Below are 16,563 nucleotides of genomic sequence, written 5' to 3' on the forward strand. Positions count from 1 at the left end.
CTGCACAGTGGCCACAGCAGGGTACTGGAGATCCACTCCCTGCACAATGGCCACAGTGGGGTACTGGAGATCCACTCCTTGCACAATGGCCACAGCGGGGTACTGGAGATCCACTCCCTGCACAATGGCCACAGCGGGGTACTGGAGATCCACTCCCTGCACAATGGCCACAGCGGGGTACTGGAGATCCACTCCGTGCACAATAGCCACAGTGGGGTACTGGAGATCCACTCCGTGCACAATAGCCACAGTGGGGTACTGGAGATCCTCCCCTTAGTCATTTATATAGGGGCGGATGTGCAGGACCCGGCCAAGCCCTCTATGCAGACGAAGCAGCTGATCGGCGGCGGTGCCGGGTATTGCAAGACTACTGATGTGGTATTGACCTATCCTGAGGATAGATATATGTAAGTACAGGACAACTGTTTTAAATGCGCTGTCTAGGATTACAATAACATGGCTGCTTTCCATTAAAAACAGCTATACAGGTTGTGTCTGTTATTACAGCTCAACACCGAATCGTAAGAGTGTGGAATGTGTGCACTGTCACGATTCCCCTGCGTGCCCTGTCGAGTGGGCAGTCACGTGCCAACTAAACTCCTGCACTGCTTTCTTCTATTGAGAGAAGCTGGATGAGACTAATCAGCACATGACAACAAGTATGCAAATCGCATACACGACTGTCCATTCACACAGGGAACACAGCGAAATCGTGACCGTGGGCGCATCTCACATCATCACAGTTTGTCATTGTGCAGTCACATAAATCAGCTGCAGAGTTTTCTTCTGAGACCTGACAACCCCTTTTAAAGTGAATGGAACTGGACTTGTGGACAAGGATGATGTAGTTTTCTGCAGAAAAGAAGCCGCATTTAATCCTGTACAATTTCAGTAAATGGCTTTCAACTTCTAATGAATGGGCGATTCATTCATTGGGTCCTGGCAGCTGGAAACAAAGATTTGGGGGTGCTCAGTGATTTTGTTTCTATAGCGAGTATATCAAAACTGCTGACAATAAAGACTTGATCCTAGAGGTGTAGCGGGAAGCTACAGGGCCCCAATACATAATCTGTAGCTGTATTCTACTCATACCATGTGTTTGTATGGGCACCAGGCCTCGAGTAGGACTGCTACCCCTTAATGCCTTACAGCTGTGCCCCTGCCTGATCCCTTTGCTTTTGGATTGGGGAGGAATTCCAAGATAAAATTCTCAAATCTACATAGTAATTAATACCGTACTCTATAGATTATGCTTACTGATATAATGCTTGTGTTACCAGGATGCGCTGGGTTTTCACTGTGACCGGGGAATACTCTCCTCATTTGTGGGATGGATCGTCGCAGGCAATGTGACTCCTTCTTTCATAGATTCCAACTACAACCCCTCACAGGTAAGTATACAACAACCATTTATGGATCAAAGCCGCCATGTTGTTCAAATTCTGGACAAGCCCTTTACGAAGCAAATTGGGTTTAAAAATATTTATTTATAGATGGACATTTGTTTTAACCTTTTAAGAGGATCTTTCACTAAGTTTGCATGTGGAACTCTATACACAATGTAATAGTGGCTGCTGAGTGGAATAAAATATTTTGTTTTCTTAATTTCCCCTTCTCTGTCGCCGAGATTTTAACAATCAAAGTATTTGGCACCTAATGAGTTAACTTTTGTTAAGTTCAGGAGGGTGTTATGACACAGTTTTCACTGGGGGCGTGTACTTCTTCTCCTTGTATGATGCTGACCAATCATAAGTAAGCATCATCAGCAGGAGAAAAAGAACACGCCCCCCACCACAAATTAGAGCAGGCTTCTCATTGTATGAGATGCAATTATACAGCTTTGATCTACTGGTCTAACTACCTTGAGCCCGTAGTATGACTCTTCAGGACACTGCAATTATGGCAATACCAATATTAATCAGGATTTTTTACAAATATTTTAGAAATTAAAAAACTTCAGAACTTTATAAAAAAATAAGTTTACCACCATTTTCTTTTTTTTTTTCTTTGATGTATCTCAGTGAGAGTACATACAACTTTTTGATCAATTATAATTGCATTTTTGTTTTTTTATTTTTTTTCCGGATCCATATGGGATACCGTATATACTCGAGTATAAGCCGACCCGAGTATAATACGACCCCCCTTATTTTGCCACAAAAAACTGGGAAAACTTAATGACTCGAGTATAAGCCTAGGGTGGGAAATGCAGCAGCTACCGGTAAATGTCAAAAGTAAAAATAGATACCAATAAAAGTAAAATTAATTGAGACATCAGTAGGTTAAGTGTTTTTGAATATCCACATTGAATCAGGAACCCCATGTAATGCTCCATACAGTTTATGATTGGCCCCATAAGATGCTCCATATTAAAATATGCCCCATATAATCTTGCATAAAGGTTAATAATGGCCCCATAAGATGCTCCATAGACACATTTGCCCCATATAGTGCTGCACAAACGTTGATTATGGCCCTATAAAGACACTTGCCCCATATAATGCTGCACAAACGTTATGGCCCCATAAGATGCTCCATACAGACACTTGCCCCATTATAGTGCTGCACAAACGTTATGGCTCCATAAGATGCCCCATACAGACACTTGCCCCATTTGCTGTTGCTGCGATAAGAAAAAAAATCACATACTCACCTCTCCGTTGCTCAGGCCCCCGGCACTTTCAATATTCACCTGCTCCTCGTTCCGGCACCGCTCCATCTTCAGTATCTTCTGCACTGACGTTCAGGCAGAGGGCGCGCACTATCCACGTCATCTTGCCCTCTGACCTGAGCGTCACTGCAGAAGACGCTGAAGATGGAGCGGCGCCGGAACGAGGAGCAGGTGAATATCGCGTAGCGCTCCCCTCCCCGTTATACTCACCTGCTCCTGGCGCTGTGCAGTCCCTGCTTCCCCGGCGCTGCTGCTTCTTCAGAACTCTACTGAGCGGTCACCGTTACAGCTCATTACAGTAATGAATATGCGGATCCACCCCTATCGGAGGTGGAGCCGCATATTCATTACTGTAATGAGCGGTACCTTGTGACCGCTCAGTACAGGAAGAAGCTGCCGGCGCCGAGGAAAAGACATGCAGGGACCGCGCCAGGAGCAGGTGAGTATAATTAGACAGCCCCCGCTTCCCCTCCCCTGCCGACCCCTGGGTATGACTCGAGTATAAGCCGAGAGGGGGACTTTCAGCCCGAAAAAATGGGCTGAAAATCTCAGCTTATACTCGAGTATATACGGTAAATATTTTTATATATTATTAGTTTGTCAGCTATGCCATATCAAATACATTACTTTTGTTTTTATTATTATTGATTTTTGATTCAAACATTTTTTGGGGAGGGGTTTGTTTAATATAATTTTAGTTTTTTAAATTTTTATTGATCCCAAAAAGGTGAAGTGAACTTGTGGTCTCTTGATCGCCCCTACAATGTGCTGCAGTATTGTAGTAGGGCATGGTGTATGGAGCCTAGTCCCAGGGGTGGCGACCCATCAGCCCCCGAAAACTGCGTCACGCCGGGCTGATGGGAACTAGATTGACTTATATAACCTATGGCGGAACTCACACTGCAGTGAGCAGGCTCAACTCCTGAGCCTGCTCCATGTAGTGATGGCACCTGGCCGACATACATGTATGTAAGGCAGTCTACCAGAGACAACGTGGCCCCCGGTGCCTGCCAGTAGTGTTTCTGTGGGTGCTGTCTGGATGTTTGGAGCACGGCTGACTCTCCTGTGATCATTCTCATCTTTAGATCTGGTTTTCATGGACTGTGCTTAATACGGAGTCTTTATTCGAAGAGGATTCGCAGTTGCGTCGAATCTTGGAATATGAACTGCTCAGCCATCCGTCTATGAGTCCAGACCAGGCTCTGAAGGTATTTCATCATCCCTTTAAGTTCCAGATCACCGGCTCGCTCCATACCTACGTTCTCCTTCTTCTTTTGCTTTTCTATTTCAGAAAGCCCAGCAGCAGTTGAAGTTGCCCATTGTGCCTTCCGTACAGAGGTTGATGATTTACCGCTGGGCTCACCAAGCGATGGCCACACCGGCAGATCACCCCCTCTTACCTCTATTTTGGCAGAAGTTTTTCCTTCTATATCTCAATCGTCCAGGACCACAATACGGGTACGATCGCTCTGCGGATATTTATGTTAAGGGGTTTAAGGAATTTCAGTATCCTCTCTTGTTGGCCTATCACTAAAAATACTGTCGCTTTATGATCGGTGAAGGTTCCTGAGGCCGCCAATCCCCACCGATCTTAAGATCAAAGAGGCCCCAAACCTACATCTCTTCTAAGTTTTCTCTTTATGGTGGTGTTCCTGCTTACCCTAGCCCTGTGTATTGAATTTGGTCATTTTGCCATACCCTCTTGAATGGGATGCAGGACACCATTGTGCAGGAAAAACAGCAAAGTGGACATAGCAGTACCACCACCATTGCGGGTCTATTGAAATATGGGAATGCCCCTGATTATTAGGTATGCTTTATTCCAATCAGTGTGGTTACCATATGTCAGGTTACCAGCTCATGTTTCTTTACATTTAGGATCTCTGCAAAGTGCCAGAAAATAATAAAATTAAATACCTTTTTTTTTCTATCCTTATAATATAGATTGGCAGTAGAAGGCTGTATCGGAAAGAGGTTCTTCAACAGCTCAGCCCACCATCACCTCCTTAAACAGATGAAACGTCGTCTGATGGAAGTGGCCGATTTCCACCACTCAGCCAGCAAAGCGCTCCGAGTCCTTGTCCCGATCGATGGGTCCCCAGTTTTCTCAGATTCAGGGAGCTGCACCCAAGACTGTTTGTCTTCTCCACATCTGCACAGGGAGCTGGTGAAGTAAGTAATGCCAGACTGATGGGTGCTAAATGAGAGAAGGTTGGGGGTAGTATCTGTGGATTATGAAGGAAGTATTATAGGGAGGCTCATGACCAACTTTGTTACCTCTCGCCATACCACTAAAGGCCGATTCAGACATCCATGCAAATCGGTCCCAGCATGGACTTACCGACCCGAGTGTCACAGCCTCATAGACCTACACGGAGCTGTCATGTTCTAGTGGAGAAATCTGCAGCTAGTCGAGGTTCGGACTGGTTCGCAAGGGGTCTGAATCAGCCCTAACACTCGCTTCTCACTCGCCAGAATCTCCATAGATACCGTATATACCCGAGTATAAGCTGATCCGAGTATAAGCCGAGACCCCTAATTTTGCCACAAAAAACTGATAAAACTTAATGACTCGAGTATAAGCCTAGGGTGGAAAATACAGCAGCTACCGGTAAATGTCAAAAATTTAAAATAGGTACCAATAAAAGTAAAATTAATTGAGACATCAGTAGGTTAAGTGTTTTTGAATATCCATATTGAATCAGGAGCCCCATATAATGCTCCATACAGTTCATGATGGGCCCCATAAGATGCTCCATAAAGTTTATGATGGGCCCCATAAGATGCTCCATATTAAAGTATGCCCAATATAATGCTGCACAAATGTTGATTATGACCCCATAAGATGCTCCATACAGACATTTGCCCCATACAATGCTGCACTTATGCTGATTATGGCCCCATAAGATGCTCCATAGAGATATTTGCCCCATAAAATGCTGCACATGGCCCCATAAGATGCTCCATAAAGACATTTGCCCCATATGCTGTTGCTGCGATAAAAAAAAAAAATCACATACACACCTCTCGTCGCCCGGGCCCCCGGCACTTGCTATACTCACCTTCCCCGTTCCACCGCCGGGCGCCGCTGTGTCTTCCGCGTCCTCCACACTGACGCTCAGGCAGAGATCGGCACGCATACTAATCGCGTCATCGCACCCTCTGACCTGAGCGTCACTGCAGAGGACGCAGAAGACGGAGCCCGGAGGTGGAACGGGGGACAGGTGAATATGCCCCCGTTATACTCACCTGCTCCTGGCGCGGTCCCTGCAGGTCCCTGGTTCTTCGGGCGCTGACAGCTTCTTCCTGTATTGAGCATGCGGCTCCACCCCTATGGGAGTGGAGTCTGGTCCATATTCATTACTGTAATGAGCGGTGCCATGTGACCGCTCAACGCTGGAAGAAGCAAGCTGCCGGCGCCCAGAGAACCAGGCACCTGCAAGGACCGCGCCAGGAGCAGGTGAGTATTATTACACAGCTGCCGCTCCCCCTCTCCTGCCGACCCCTGGGAATGACTCGAGTATAAGCCGAGAGGGGCAATTTCATCCTAAAAAAATGGGCTGAAATTCTCAGCTTATACTCGAGTATATACGGTAATTCTTCATAAATTCTTCATCTTTCATACAAAAATTTGGTCCTGCTGTGTCTTGGGAATCGGTATCCTGACTTTGGTCTCTACATGAGTGCAGGTTTTGCAGCTCTTCACATTGCAAGGACAGGTTGCTCTCGGTGTATCTGAGGGCTTTGAACTTCTTGGAGGTTGCCTGTAGCAAGACAAGAAAAGGGCTTTTGAATATTGTTTTTGGGCGGCCATCCTTGTGTAGGATGTGGTGAAATTTTATAGCACACTCTGACAGGCACCAGGCAACTCAGTTGGTGCAAAAGCAGTAGTAGGAACAGGTAATATAAAACTCAACCTATGTACCAACCCACAACAACGGCCAATTGGCCAACACGGTACAACTTCAAGGGAGGGTGCTGTGTCCCCCAATGAAGGCTCCAAGAAAGATTTTACGGTAAGAACCAAAAATCCCTCTTTCTTTCTCGCTTCATTTGGGGACACATGTAACCATGGGACGTCCAAAAGCAGTCCCTAGGGTGGGATATTCTGCAGAAAAAGAGGAGTTAGGTCAGCCGGTCAGAAACCGCCGCCTGCAGTATCCTCCTACCCAGGCTCGCATCCGCAGAAGCCTGAGTATGCACCTTGTAGAATTTGACAAAGGTGTGAATGGAAGACCACGTTGCGGCCTTGCAAACCTGCGAGGCTGAAGCTTGTTGATGAACTGCCCAGGAAGCTCCCACAGCCCGGGTAGAGTGAGCCCTCACTCCCGACAGAGGCCGTTTGTCTTGAACACGGTATGCCTCCAGAACCGCCGAACGGATCCAACGAGCAATTGTGGACTTGGTGGCGGGGAGCCCCTTTCGCCGCTCTTCCGAGACGATGAACAGAGAATCAGCCTGACGAAAAGAGGCAGTTCTGGCGAGATAAATTCGGATAGCCCTGACCACATCCAACTTGTGAAGAGATTTCTCCAAGGGATGAACTGGGGAAGGGCACAAGGAAGGGAGGACAATGTCCTCATTGATGTGAAAAGCCGAAACCACCTTTGGTAGAAAGGAAGGAACCGGACGAAGAACCACTTTGTCCTGATGCAGGACTAGAAAAGGAGAACGACAGGATAAGGCCACCAGCTCCGACACTCTTCTAATGGAGGTGATGGCGACCAAAAAGGCCACCTTCCAGGATAGAAACGAGAAGGAAATGTCCTGAATCGGTTCAAAGGGCGCACGCTGGAGGGCGTCCAAAACGAGGTTGAGGTCCCAAGGCTCGACAGGAGGACGATAAGGGGGAGCTATATGAGCGACCCCCTGGATGAAGGTTCGCACCTGAGGCAGGGAGGCCAGGTCTCTTTGAAAAAGAATGGACAGAGCGGAAATCTGACCCTTCAGGGTGCTAAGGGAAAGACCTGAATCTAGACCCGCTTGAAGGAAACTGAGAAGAGATGGAAGGGAAAAGGTCGTAGGAAACAGATTGTTGTCCTGACACCACCGGAAAAAGACCTTCCAACACCTGTGATAAATACGCGATGAAGCCGGTTTTCTCGCCCTTATCATAGTCTGGATGACGCTATGAGAAAAACCCGCGTCTTTCAGGACCGCGGCCTCAACGGCCATACCGTTAAATTCAGAGACCGAGAATTCGGGTGGAAGAGGGGCCCCTGCGAAAGAAGGTCCGGACGATTCGGAAGCCTCCACGGAACGTCTGATAGCATGTTCACCAGTTCCGCATACCAGGCCCTGCGAGGCCAATCTGGAGCTACTAAGAGTGCGGGGACCCCTTCTGTCTTGATCTTTTTTATGACCCTTGGGATCAAGGGGAGGGGTGGGAACAGATAGGGCATCTGGAACTGAGTCCACGGGATCGCGAGTGTGTCGCATCCGACGGCCATCAGATCCCGAGATCTGGAGACGTACTGGGGAACCTTATGGTTTGCCCGGGAGGCCATCAAATCGACATCTGGGACACCCCACCACTGGCAAATCTGGCTGAAGATTGCGGGAAGAAGAGACCACTCGCCCGCCACGATGCCCTGGCGACTGAGAAAGTCGGCTTCCCAATTGTCCACCCCTGGGATGTGGACGGCTGACCGAGAGGGAACGTGATCCTCCGCCCAATGCAGAATTTTTGCCACTTCCGCCATGACTTGTGTGCTGCGAGTCCCTCCCTGATGGTTTATGTAAGCCATGGCCGTGGTTTTGTCTGACTGAATGCGGACCGGTTGCCCTGAAAGGAGAGACTCCCAGCGGATGAGGGCTAGGAAGATGGCTCTGATTTCCAAGAGGTTGATAGGGAGGTGCGCCTCCTGAGCAGTCCAGCGGCCCTGGGCTGTGAGGTGGAGAAAAACTGCTCCACAACCTTGGAGACTGGCGTCGATGGTGATCACCTGCCAGCGGGGAGGGAGAAATGACCTCCCGCGCAGAATGGAGGTGGACAGCGTCCACCAAGAGAGAGACTGTTTCACTCTGGGGGAGAGGCGAAACGGGCGATCCAGGGAAAGTGGATTCCTGTCCCAGGCCGACAGAAGGGCCAGCTGGAGGGGACGAGAGTGGAACTGGGCATAGGGGACCGCTTCCATGGAGGCGACCATTTTTCCCAGAACCCTCATGGCAAGGTGGAGAGATGGAGGATTCGGGCTCTTTAGTGCCCTGACCCCCCAACGAAGAGAAAGGAACTTCTCTTTGGGAAGAAAGACCTGAGCCTGAGAGGTGTCGAATTCCATGCCCAGGAACTCCAGCCGCTGAGATGGAATCAGGGAAGACTTCTGGTAATTGATTATGCAGCCGAGGCGAAGAAGCATGTCCAGAGTAAGCTGGAGGCTCTGGCTGCAATCCCGACGGGACGAACCCTTGATCAAGATGTCGTCGAGGTATGGGATTACCAGAATCCCCTTTGAACGTAGGATGGCCATGACAGCTGCCATGACCTTCGTAAAGACCCTGGGCGCAGACGCCAGACCGAAAGGGAGGGCCGTGAACTGATAGTGATTACCCTGGATCGCGAACCGGAGGAATCTCTGATGTCGTACGCAAATAGGCACGTGAAGGTACGCATCTCGGATATCCACGGAACAGAGAAACTCTCCCGGTTCCATGGACGCGATCACCAAGCGTAGAGATTCCATCCTGAAACGCCGAATCCGGAGATGGCGGTTCAGCCGCTTGAGATCCAAAATTGGATGGAGAGAACTGTCCTTTTTTGGAACCACGAACAGGTTTGAGTAAAAACCCAAAAACCTCTCGCGATGAGGCACCGGAACTACGACTCCTGAGGCGAGGAGCGACTCGACGGCCTGGAGAAGTCCTGAGAGGTGGGAGGGCTGTTTGGGAGGACGAGAGAGCAGGAAATGTCTTCCTGTGGGCGAAGAAAATTCTATCTTGTAGCCCGAAGTGACGATCTCCCTGACCCAGGCGTCGTCGACTGCCGATAGCCACACCTCTGAGAACAGGAGAAGTCGGCCTCCCACCCTGGAGGGATTTCCAGGTGGGGGTGACCCTTCATTTATTAGAGAACCTGTGGCCCCGAGATCCAGATGGTCTTGCGGGGTGGCTGTTAGCTCTCCAGCGCGGTGGAGGCCTGAAAGAAGGTTTCCTTTGGTCCCCTTGCGAGGAAGAACGGTCCTGGTTGGGGTTTCCTGAGGATGCGAAGGACCGAAAGGGATGAAAGGACTGGGGGCCCCTCCTGTTGAAGGGACGTTTAGGCTTGGACTGGGGTAAGGAGGTACTCTTACCACCCGTAGTGTCCGAGATCATTTGATCCAGCTGTGTGCCGAAGAGTCTAGAACCCTGGAAGGGCAGAGCAGTGAGGGATTTTTTAGAAGCGGGATCTGCGTTCCACGCTTTTAGCCAGAGAATCCGGCGAATGGCCACAATGTTGCTGTTAGCCCTGGTGGAGCAGGCCGCTGCATCAAGGGAGACATTCATGAGGTATTTTCCTGCAAGAGAAATCTGATCCGCCAAATCAGACAGTTCCTCAGCAGGAGCAGAGGCCAAAATGCCCCTGCGCAGGGTTTTGGCCCAGGCTGACACAGCCTTCGCTACCCAGGACGAGGCGAAACTAGGGCAAAGGGAGGCTCCGGAAGCCTCAAATGCCGATTTTGCTAATGCCTCGATTTGCCTGTCCGTGGGGTCCTTAAGGGAAGCCGCATCTGGGATAGACAGAACCGTCTGCGAGGATAGCCTGGAGACGGGCGGGTCAACCTTAGGAGACTCGGACCATTTGGAGACAAGGTCGGAGTGAAAAGGTTATAACACGTCAAGCCGTTTCCTGCCAGGGAAGCGCTTGCCAGGGTTTTCCCAGTGTGTAGAGGTAGTGTTGTCGAACTCCCTATGATTGATTAGGAAAAAACCTAGAAGGACGTTTAATCCGTTTAAACGCAACGGAGACGTCCTGAGAGCTCACTTCATCCTCCTTAAGATCAAGCGTCTGAATGATAGCCGAAATAAGGCTATCAACCATCTCCTGTGTTTCGGAAGTCTGATCTGCATCAGAGTCAGACCCGACGTCCGCCTGCGAGGAGGGGGAACGGGCAGATAGGGGAATCCCGTCCTGGATGAGGATCTAGATAAGGTCCGTTTTCTGTCTCTTTTGTCCGGTCTGCCTCTGTGAGGGTCTAGGACAGGTGCGAGCGAATTGCCGTGTGAGGCGTTCGTGGCACTGGTGGCATTAGAGAGAAGCGGGATACGTTCAAGTGCCTGGACCAGGGACTGAGAAACCTTAGTCAGGTCGGACACTGATTGAGACATTGCAACAGCCCACTCCGGGGGAAGGGGGGTGCACTCATCCCGGGACCTAGGAGCTTTTTGAGGGGGCTGACATGATGGGAGGAACGCAGGATGAGGAAGGGGGGCGGGGGGGGGCTTTGTTGATTGAAGATCCCTTACCTGAACATGAGGAACCATAAGGATCCCATGTAGACTAGAGGGTCCTCGAAGAAGTCCTCCTTCCCGCGCCACAAACTCTCCGGCACAGAAGACGGCGTCGACCCCTAACCAGGGGGAGAGGTGTTGTGAATTTGGATTCTGGGCTCCCCCGGTGGCTACTGGTGGAATTGAACTGGTGTCTTCATCTTCTCTGTTCACCTGTTCCCATCAAGATGTGGGAGTCGCTATATAACCTTGCTGCTCTGTTAGTTGCTTGCCGGTCAACAATGTTATCAGAAGCCTCTCTGTGCTTGTTCCTGCTCCTAGACAACTACTAGATAAGTTGGACTCTTGTCCATGTTTGTTTTTGCATTTTTGTTCCAGTTCACAGCTGTAGTTTCGTTACTGTGTCTGGAAAGCTCTTGTGAACAGGAATTGCCACTCTGGTGTTATGAGTTAATGCCAGAGTTTTAAAGTAATTTCTGGATGGTGTTTTGATAGAGTTTTTTAGCTGACCATGAAAGTGTCCTTTCTGTCTTCTGCTATGTAGTAAGTGGACCTCAAATTTGCTAAACCTATTTTCATACTACGTTTGTTATTTCATCTTGATTCACCGCCAATACATGTGGGGGGCCTCTGTCTCATTTCGGGGTATTTCTCTAGAGGTGAGCTAGGACTAATATTTTCCTCTGCTAGCTTTATTTAGTCCTCCGGCTGGTGCTGGGCATCTAGAATCAACGTAGGCATGCTACCCGGCCACTGCTAGTTGTGCGTTAGGTTTAGTTCATGGTCAGCTCAGTTTCCATCTTCCAAGAGCTAGTTCCTATATATGCTGATGCTATGATCTCTTGCCATTGAGATCATGACAGTTTGACCGGCCCACTTAAGGGTTAAAATCCTTGGCTGAGAAAGGAGAGAAATAAGTAGTCTGCTGAAATTTTTTTTTTTTTTTTTTTTTTTCTCTCTCCTTTGAATGGTTCTGTGTTCACCTGTTTGCAATGGATCTTCAGAGTGTAACTGCAGGTTTGAATAATCTCGCCACGAAGGTACAAAATTTGCAAGATTTTGTTTGTCATGCACCTGTATCTGAGCCGAGAATTCCTTTGCCGGAATTTTTCTCGGGGAATAGATCTGGGTTTCAGAATTTTCGAAATAATTGCAAATTATTTTTGTCCCTGAAATCTCGCTCTGCCGGAGATCCTGCACAGCAGGTCAGGATTGTGATTTCCTTGCTCCGGGGCGACCCTCAAGACTGGGCTTTTTCATTGACACCAGGGGATCCTGCGTTGCTCAATGTGGATGCGTTTTTTCTGGCCTTGGGGTTGCTTTATGACGAACCTCATTTGGAGCTTCAGGCAGAAAAAACTTTGATGTCCCTATCTCAGGGGCAAGATGAAGCGGAAATTTACTGCCAAAGATTCCGTAAATGGTCTGTGCTTACTCAGTGGAATGAGTGCGCCCTGGCGGCGACTTTCAGAGAGGGTCTCTCTGATGCCATTAAGGATGTTATGGTGGGGTTCCCTGTGCCTGCGGGTCTGAATGAGTCCATGACAATGGCTATTCAGATCGATAGGCGTTTGCGGGAGCGCAAACCAGTGCACCATCTGGCGGTGTCCACTGAGAAATCGCCAGAGAGTATGCAGTGTGATAGAATTCTGTCCCGAAGCGAGCGGCAGAATTTTAGACGGAAAAATGGGTTGTGTTTCTATTGTGGTGATTCTACTCATGTTATATCAGCATGCTCTAAGCGCACTAAAAAGCTTGGTAAATCTGTTTCCATTTGCACCTTACCGTCTAAGTTTATTCTATCTGTGACCCTGATTTGCTCTTTGTCATCTATTACCACGGACGCCTATGTCGACTCTGGCGCCGCTTTGAGTCTTATGGATTGGTCCTTTGCCAAACGCTGTGGGTATGATTTAGAGCCTTTGGAGACTCCTATTCCTCTGAAGGGGATTGACTCCACCCCATTGGCTAATAATAAACCACAATACTGGACACAAGTAACTATGCGTATTAATCCGGATCACCAGGAGATCATTCGCTTTCTGGTGCTGTATAATCTACATGATGATTTGGTGCTAGGATTGCCTTGGCTGCAATCTCACAACCCAGTCCTCGACTGGAAAGCTATGTCTGTGTTGAGCTGGGGATGTAAGGGGGCTCATGGGGATGTACCTGTGGTTTCCATTTCATCATCTATTCCCTCTGAAATTCCTGAGTTCCTGTCTGACTATCGTGACGTCTTTGAAGAATCCAAGCTTGGTTCGTTACCTCCGCACCGAGAGTGCGATTGTGCCATAGATTTAATCCCGGGTAGTAAATACCCAAAGGGTCGTTTATTTAATCTGTCTGTACCTGAACATGCTGCTATGCGTGAATATATAAAGGAGTCCTTGGAAAAGGGACATATTCGTCCATCGTCATCTCCCTTAGGAGCCGGTTTTTTCTTTGTGTCAAAAAAAGACGGCTCTTTGAGACCATGTATTGATTATCGGCTTTTGAATAAAATCACTGTTAAATATCAATACCCATTGCCGTTGCTGACTGATTTGTTTGCTCGCATAAAGGGGGCCAAGTGGTTCTCTAAGATTGACCTTCGTGGGGCGTATAATTTGGTGCGAATCAGGCAGGGGGATGAGTGGAAAACCGCATTTAATACGCCCGAGGGCCACTTTGAGTATTTAGTGATGCCTTTTGGTCTTTCAAATGCTCCGTCAGTTTTCCAGTCCTTTATGCATGATATTTTTCGCGATTATTTGGATAAATTTATGATTGTGTATCTGGATGATATTCTGATTTTTTCGGATGACTGGGACTCTCATGTCCAGCAAGTCAGGAGGGTTTTTCAGGTTTTGCGGTCTAATTCTTTGTGTGTGAAGGGTTCTAAGTGTGTTTTTGGGGTACAGAGGATTTCCTTTTTGGGATATATTTTTTCCCCCTCTTCCATTGAAATGGATCCTGTCAAGGTTCAAGCTATTTGTGATTGGACGCAGCCCTCTTCTCTTAAGAGTCTTCAGAAATTTTTGGGCTTTGCTAACTTTTATCGTCGATTTATTGCTGGTTTTTCGGATATTGCTAAGCCATTGACCGATTTGACTAAGAAGGGTGCTGATGTTGCTGATTGGTCCCCTGATGCTGTGGAGGCCTTTCGGGAGCTTAAGCGCCGTTTTTCCTCTGCCCCTGTGTTGCGTCAGCCTGATGTTGCTCTACCTTTTCAGGTTGAGGTCGACGCTTCTGAGATCGGAGCTGGGGCAGTGTTGTCGCAGAAGAGTTCTGACTGCTCCGTGATGAGGCCTTGTGCCTTCTTTTCCCGTAAATTTTCGCCCGCTGAGCGGAATTATGATGTTGGGAATCGGGAGCTTTTGGCCATGAAGTGGGCTTTTGAGGAGTGGCGCCATTGGCTTGAGGGGGCCAGACATCAGGTGGTGGTATTGACTGACCACAAAAATTTGGTTTATCTTGAGACCGCCAGGCGCCTGAATCCTAGACAGGCGCGCTGGTCATTATTTTTCTCTCGGTTTAATTTTGTGGTGTCATACCTACCGGGTTCTAAGAATGTTAAGGCGGATGCCCTTTCTAGGAGTTTTGAGCCTGACTCGCCTGGTAACTCTGAGCCCACAGGTATCCTTAAGGATGGAGTGGTATTGTCAGCCGTTTCTCCAGACCTGCGGCGGGCCTTGCAGGAGTTTCAGGCGGATAGACCTGATCGTTGCCCACCTGATAAACTGTTTGTTCCTGATGATTGGACCAGTAGAGTCATCTCTGAGGTTCATTCTTCTGCGTTGGCGGGTCATCCTGGCATTTTTGGTACCAGGGATTTGGTGGCAAGGTCCTTCTGGTGGCCTTCCCTGTCACGAGATGTGCGAGGCTTTGTGCAGTCTTGTGACGTTTGTGCTCGGGCCAAGCCTTGTTGTTCTCGGGCTAGTGGATTGTTGTTGCCCTTGCCTATTCCTAAGAGGCCTTGGACGCACATCTCGATGGATTTTATTTCAGATCTGCCTGTTTCTCAGAAGATGTCTGTCATCTGGGTGGTGTGTGACCGTTTCTCTAAGATGGTCCATTTGGTTCCTCTGCCCAAGTTGCCTTCTTCTTCCGAGTTGGTTCCTCTGTTTTTTCAAAATGTTGTTCGTTTGCATGGTATTCCTGAGAATATCGTTTCTGACAGAGGGACCCAATTCGTGTCTAGATTTTGGCGGGCATTCTGTGCTAGGATGGGCATAGATTTATCTTTTTCGTCCGCTTTCCATCCTCAGACTAATGGCCAGACTGAGCGGATTAATCAGACCCTGGAGACATATCTGAGGTGTTTTGTGTCTGCTGACCAGGATGATTGGGTTGCTTTTTTGCCATTGGCGGAGTTCGCTCTCAATAATCGGGCCAGCTCTGCCACTTTGGTGTCCCCGTTTTTCTGTAATTCGGGGTTTCATCCTCGATTTTCCTCTGGTCAGGTGGAATCTTCGGATTGTCCTGGAGTGGATGCTGTGGTGGAGAGATTGCATCAGATCTGGAGGCAGGTGGTGGACAATTTGAGGTTGTCCCAGGAGAAGACTCAGCTTTTTGCTAACCGCCGTCGTCGTGTTGGTCCTCGTCTTCGTGTTGGGGACTTGGTGTGGTTGTCTTCTCGTTTTGTCCCTATGAGGGTCTCTTCTCCTAAGTTTAAGCCTCGGTTCATCGGCCCGTATAAGATATTGGAGATTCTTAACCCTGTTTCCTTCCGTTTGGACCTCCCTGCATCCTTTTCTATTCATAACGTTTTTCATCGGTCATTATTGCGCAGGTATGAGGTACCGGTTGTGCCTTCCGTTGAGCCTCCTGCTCCGGTGTTGGTTGAGGGTGAGTTGGAGTACGTTGTGGAGAAAATCTTAGACTCTCGTGTTTCCAGACGGAGACTCCAGTATCTGGTCAAGTGGAAGGGATACGGCCAGGAGGATAATTCTTGGGTGAATGCATCTGATGTTCATGCCTCTGATCTGGTTCGTGCCTTTCATAGGGCCCATCCTGATCGCCCTGGTGGTTCGGGTGAGGGTTCGGTGCCCCCTCCTTGAGGGGGGGGTACTGTTGTGAATTTGGATTCTGGGCTCCCCCGGTGGCTACTGGTGGAATTGAACTGGTGTCTTCATCTTCTCTGTTCACCTGTTCCCATCAAGATGTGGGAGTCGCTATATAACCTTGCTGCTCTGTTAGTTGCTTGCCGGTCAACAATGTTATCAGAAGCCTCTCTGTGCTTGTTCCTGCTCCTAGACAACTACTAGATAAGTTGGACTCTTGTCCATGTTTGTTTTTGCATTTTTGTTCCAGTTCACAGCTGTAGTTTCGTTACTGTGTCTGGAAAGCTCTTGTGAACAGGAATTGCCACTCTGGTGTTATGAGTTAATGCCAGAGTCTTAAAGTAATTTCTGGATGGTGTTTTGATAGAGTTTTTTAGCTGACCATGAAAGTGTCCTTTCTGTCTTCTGCTATGTAGTAAG

At 48.6% G+C, this 16,563-nt stretch overlaps 1 protein-coding gene across 1 annotated transcript in view; it reads left to right on the forward strand.

Moving 5' to 3' along the window:
- Positions 1 to 16,563, forward strand: part of EPG5 (ectopic P-granules 5 autophagy tethering factor) — a 97,097-nt gene that overhangs the window by 36,018 nt on the left and 44,516 nt on the right. The window contains exons 20-23 of the mRNA XM_077283722.1: positions 1,281 to 1,391; positions 3,757 to 3,879; positions 3,963 to 4,129; positions 4,616 to 4,843. Of these exons, the coding sequence (XP_077139837.1) occupies positions 1,281 to 1,391; positions 3,757 to 3,879; positions 3,963 to 4,129; positions 4,616 to 4,843 (629 nt within the window). The remainder of the gene's footprint in view (positions 1 to 1,280; positions 1,392 to 3,756; positions 3,880 to 3,962; positions 4,130 to 4,615; positions 4,844 to 16,563) is intronic.

The sequence above is a fragment of the Ranitomeya variabilis genome, chromosome 1 (genome assembly GCF_051348905.1).
Source record: "Ranitomeya variabilis isolate aRanVar5 chromosome 1, aRanVar5.hap1, whole genome shotgun sequence".
In the NCBI taxonomy this organism is placed as follows: domain Eukaryota; kingdom Metazoa; phylum Chordata; class Amphibia; order Anura; family Dendrobatidae; genus Ranitomeya; species Ranitomeya variabilis.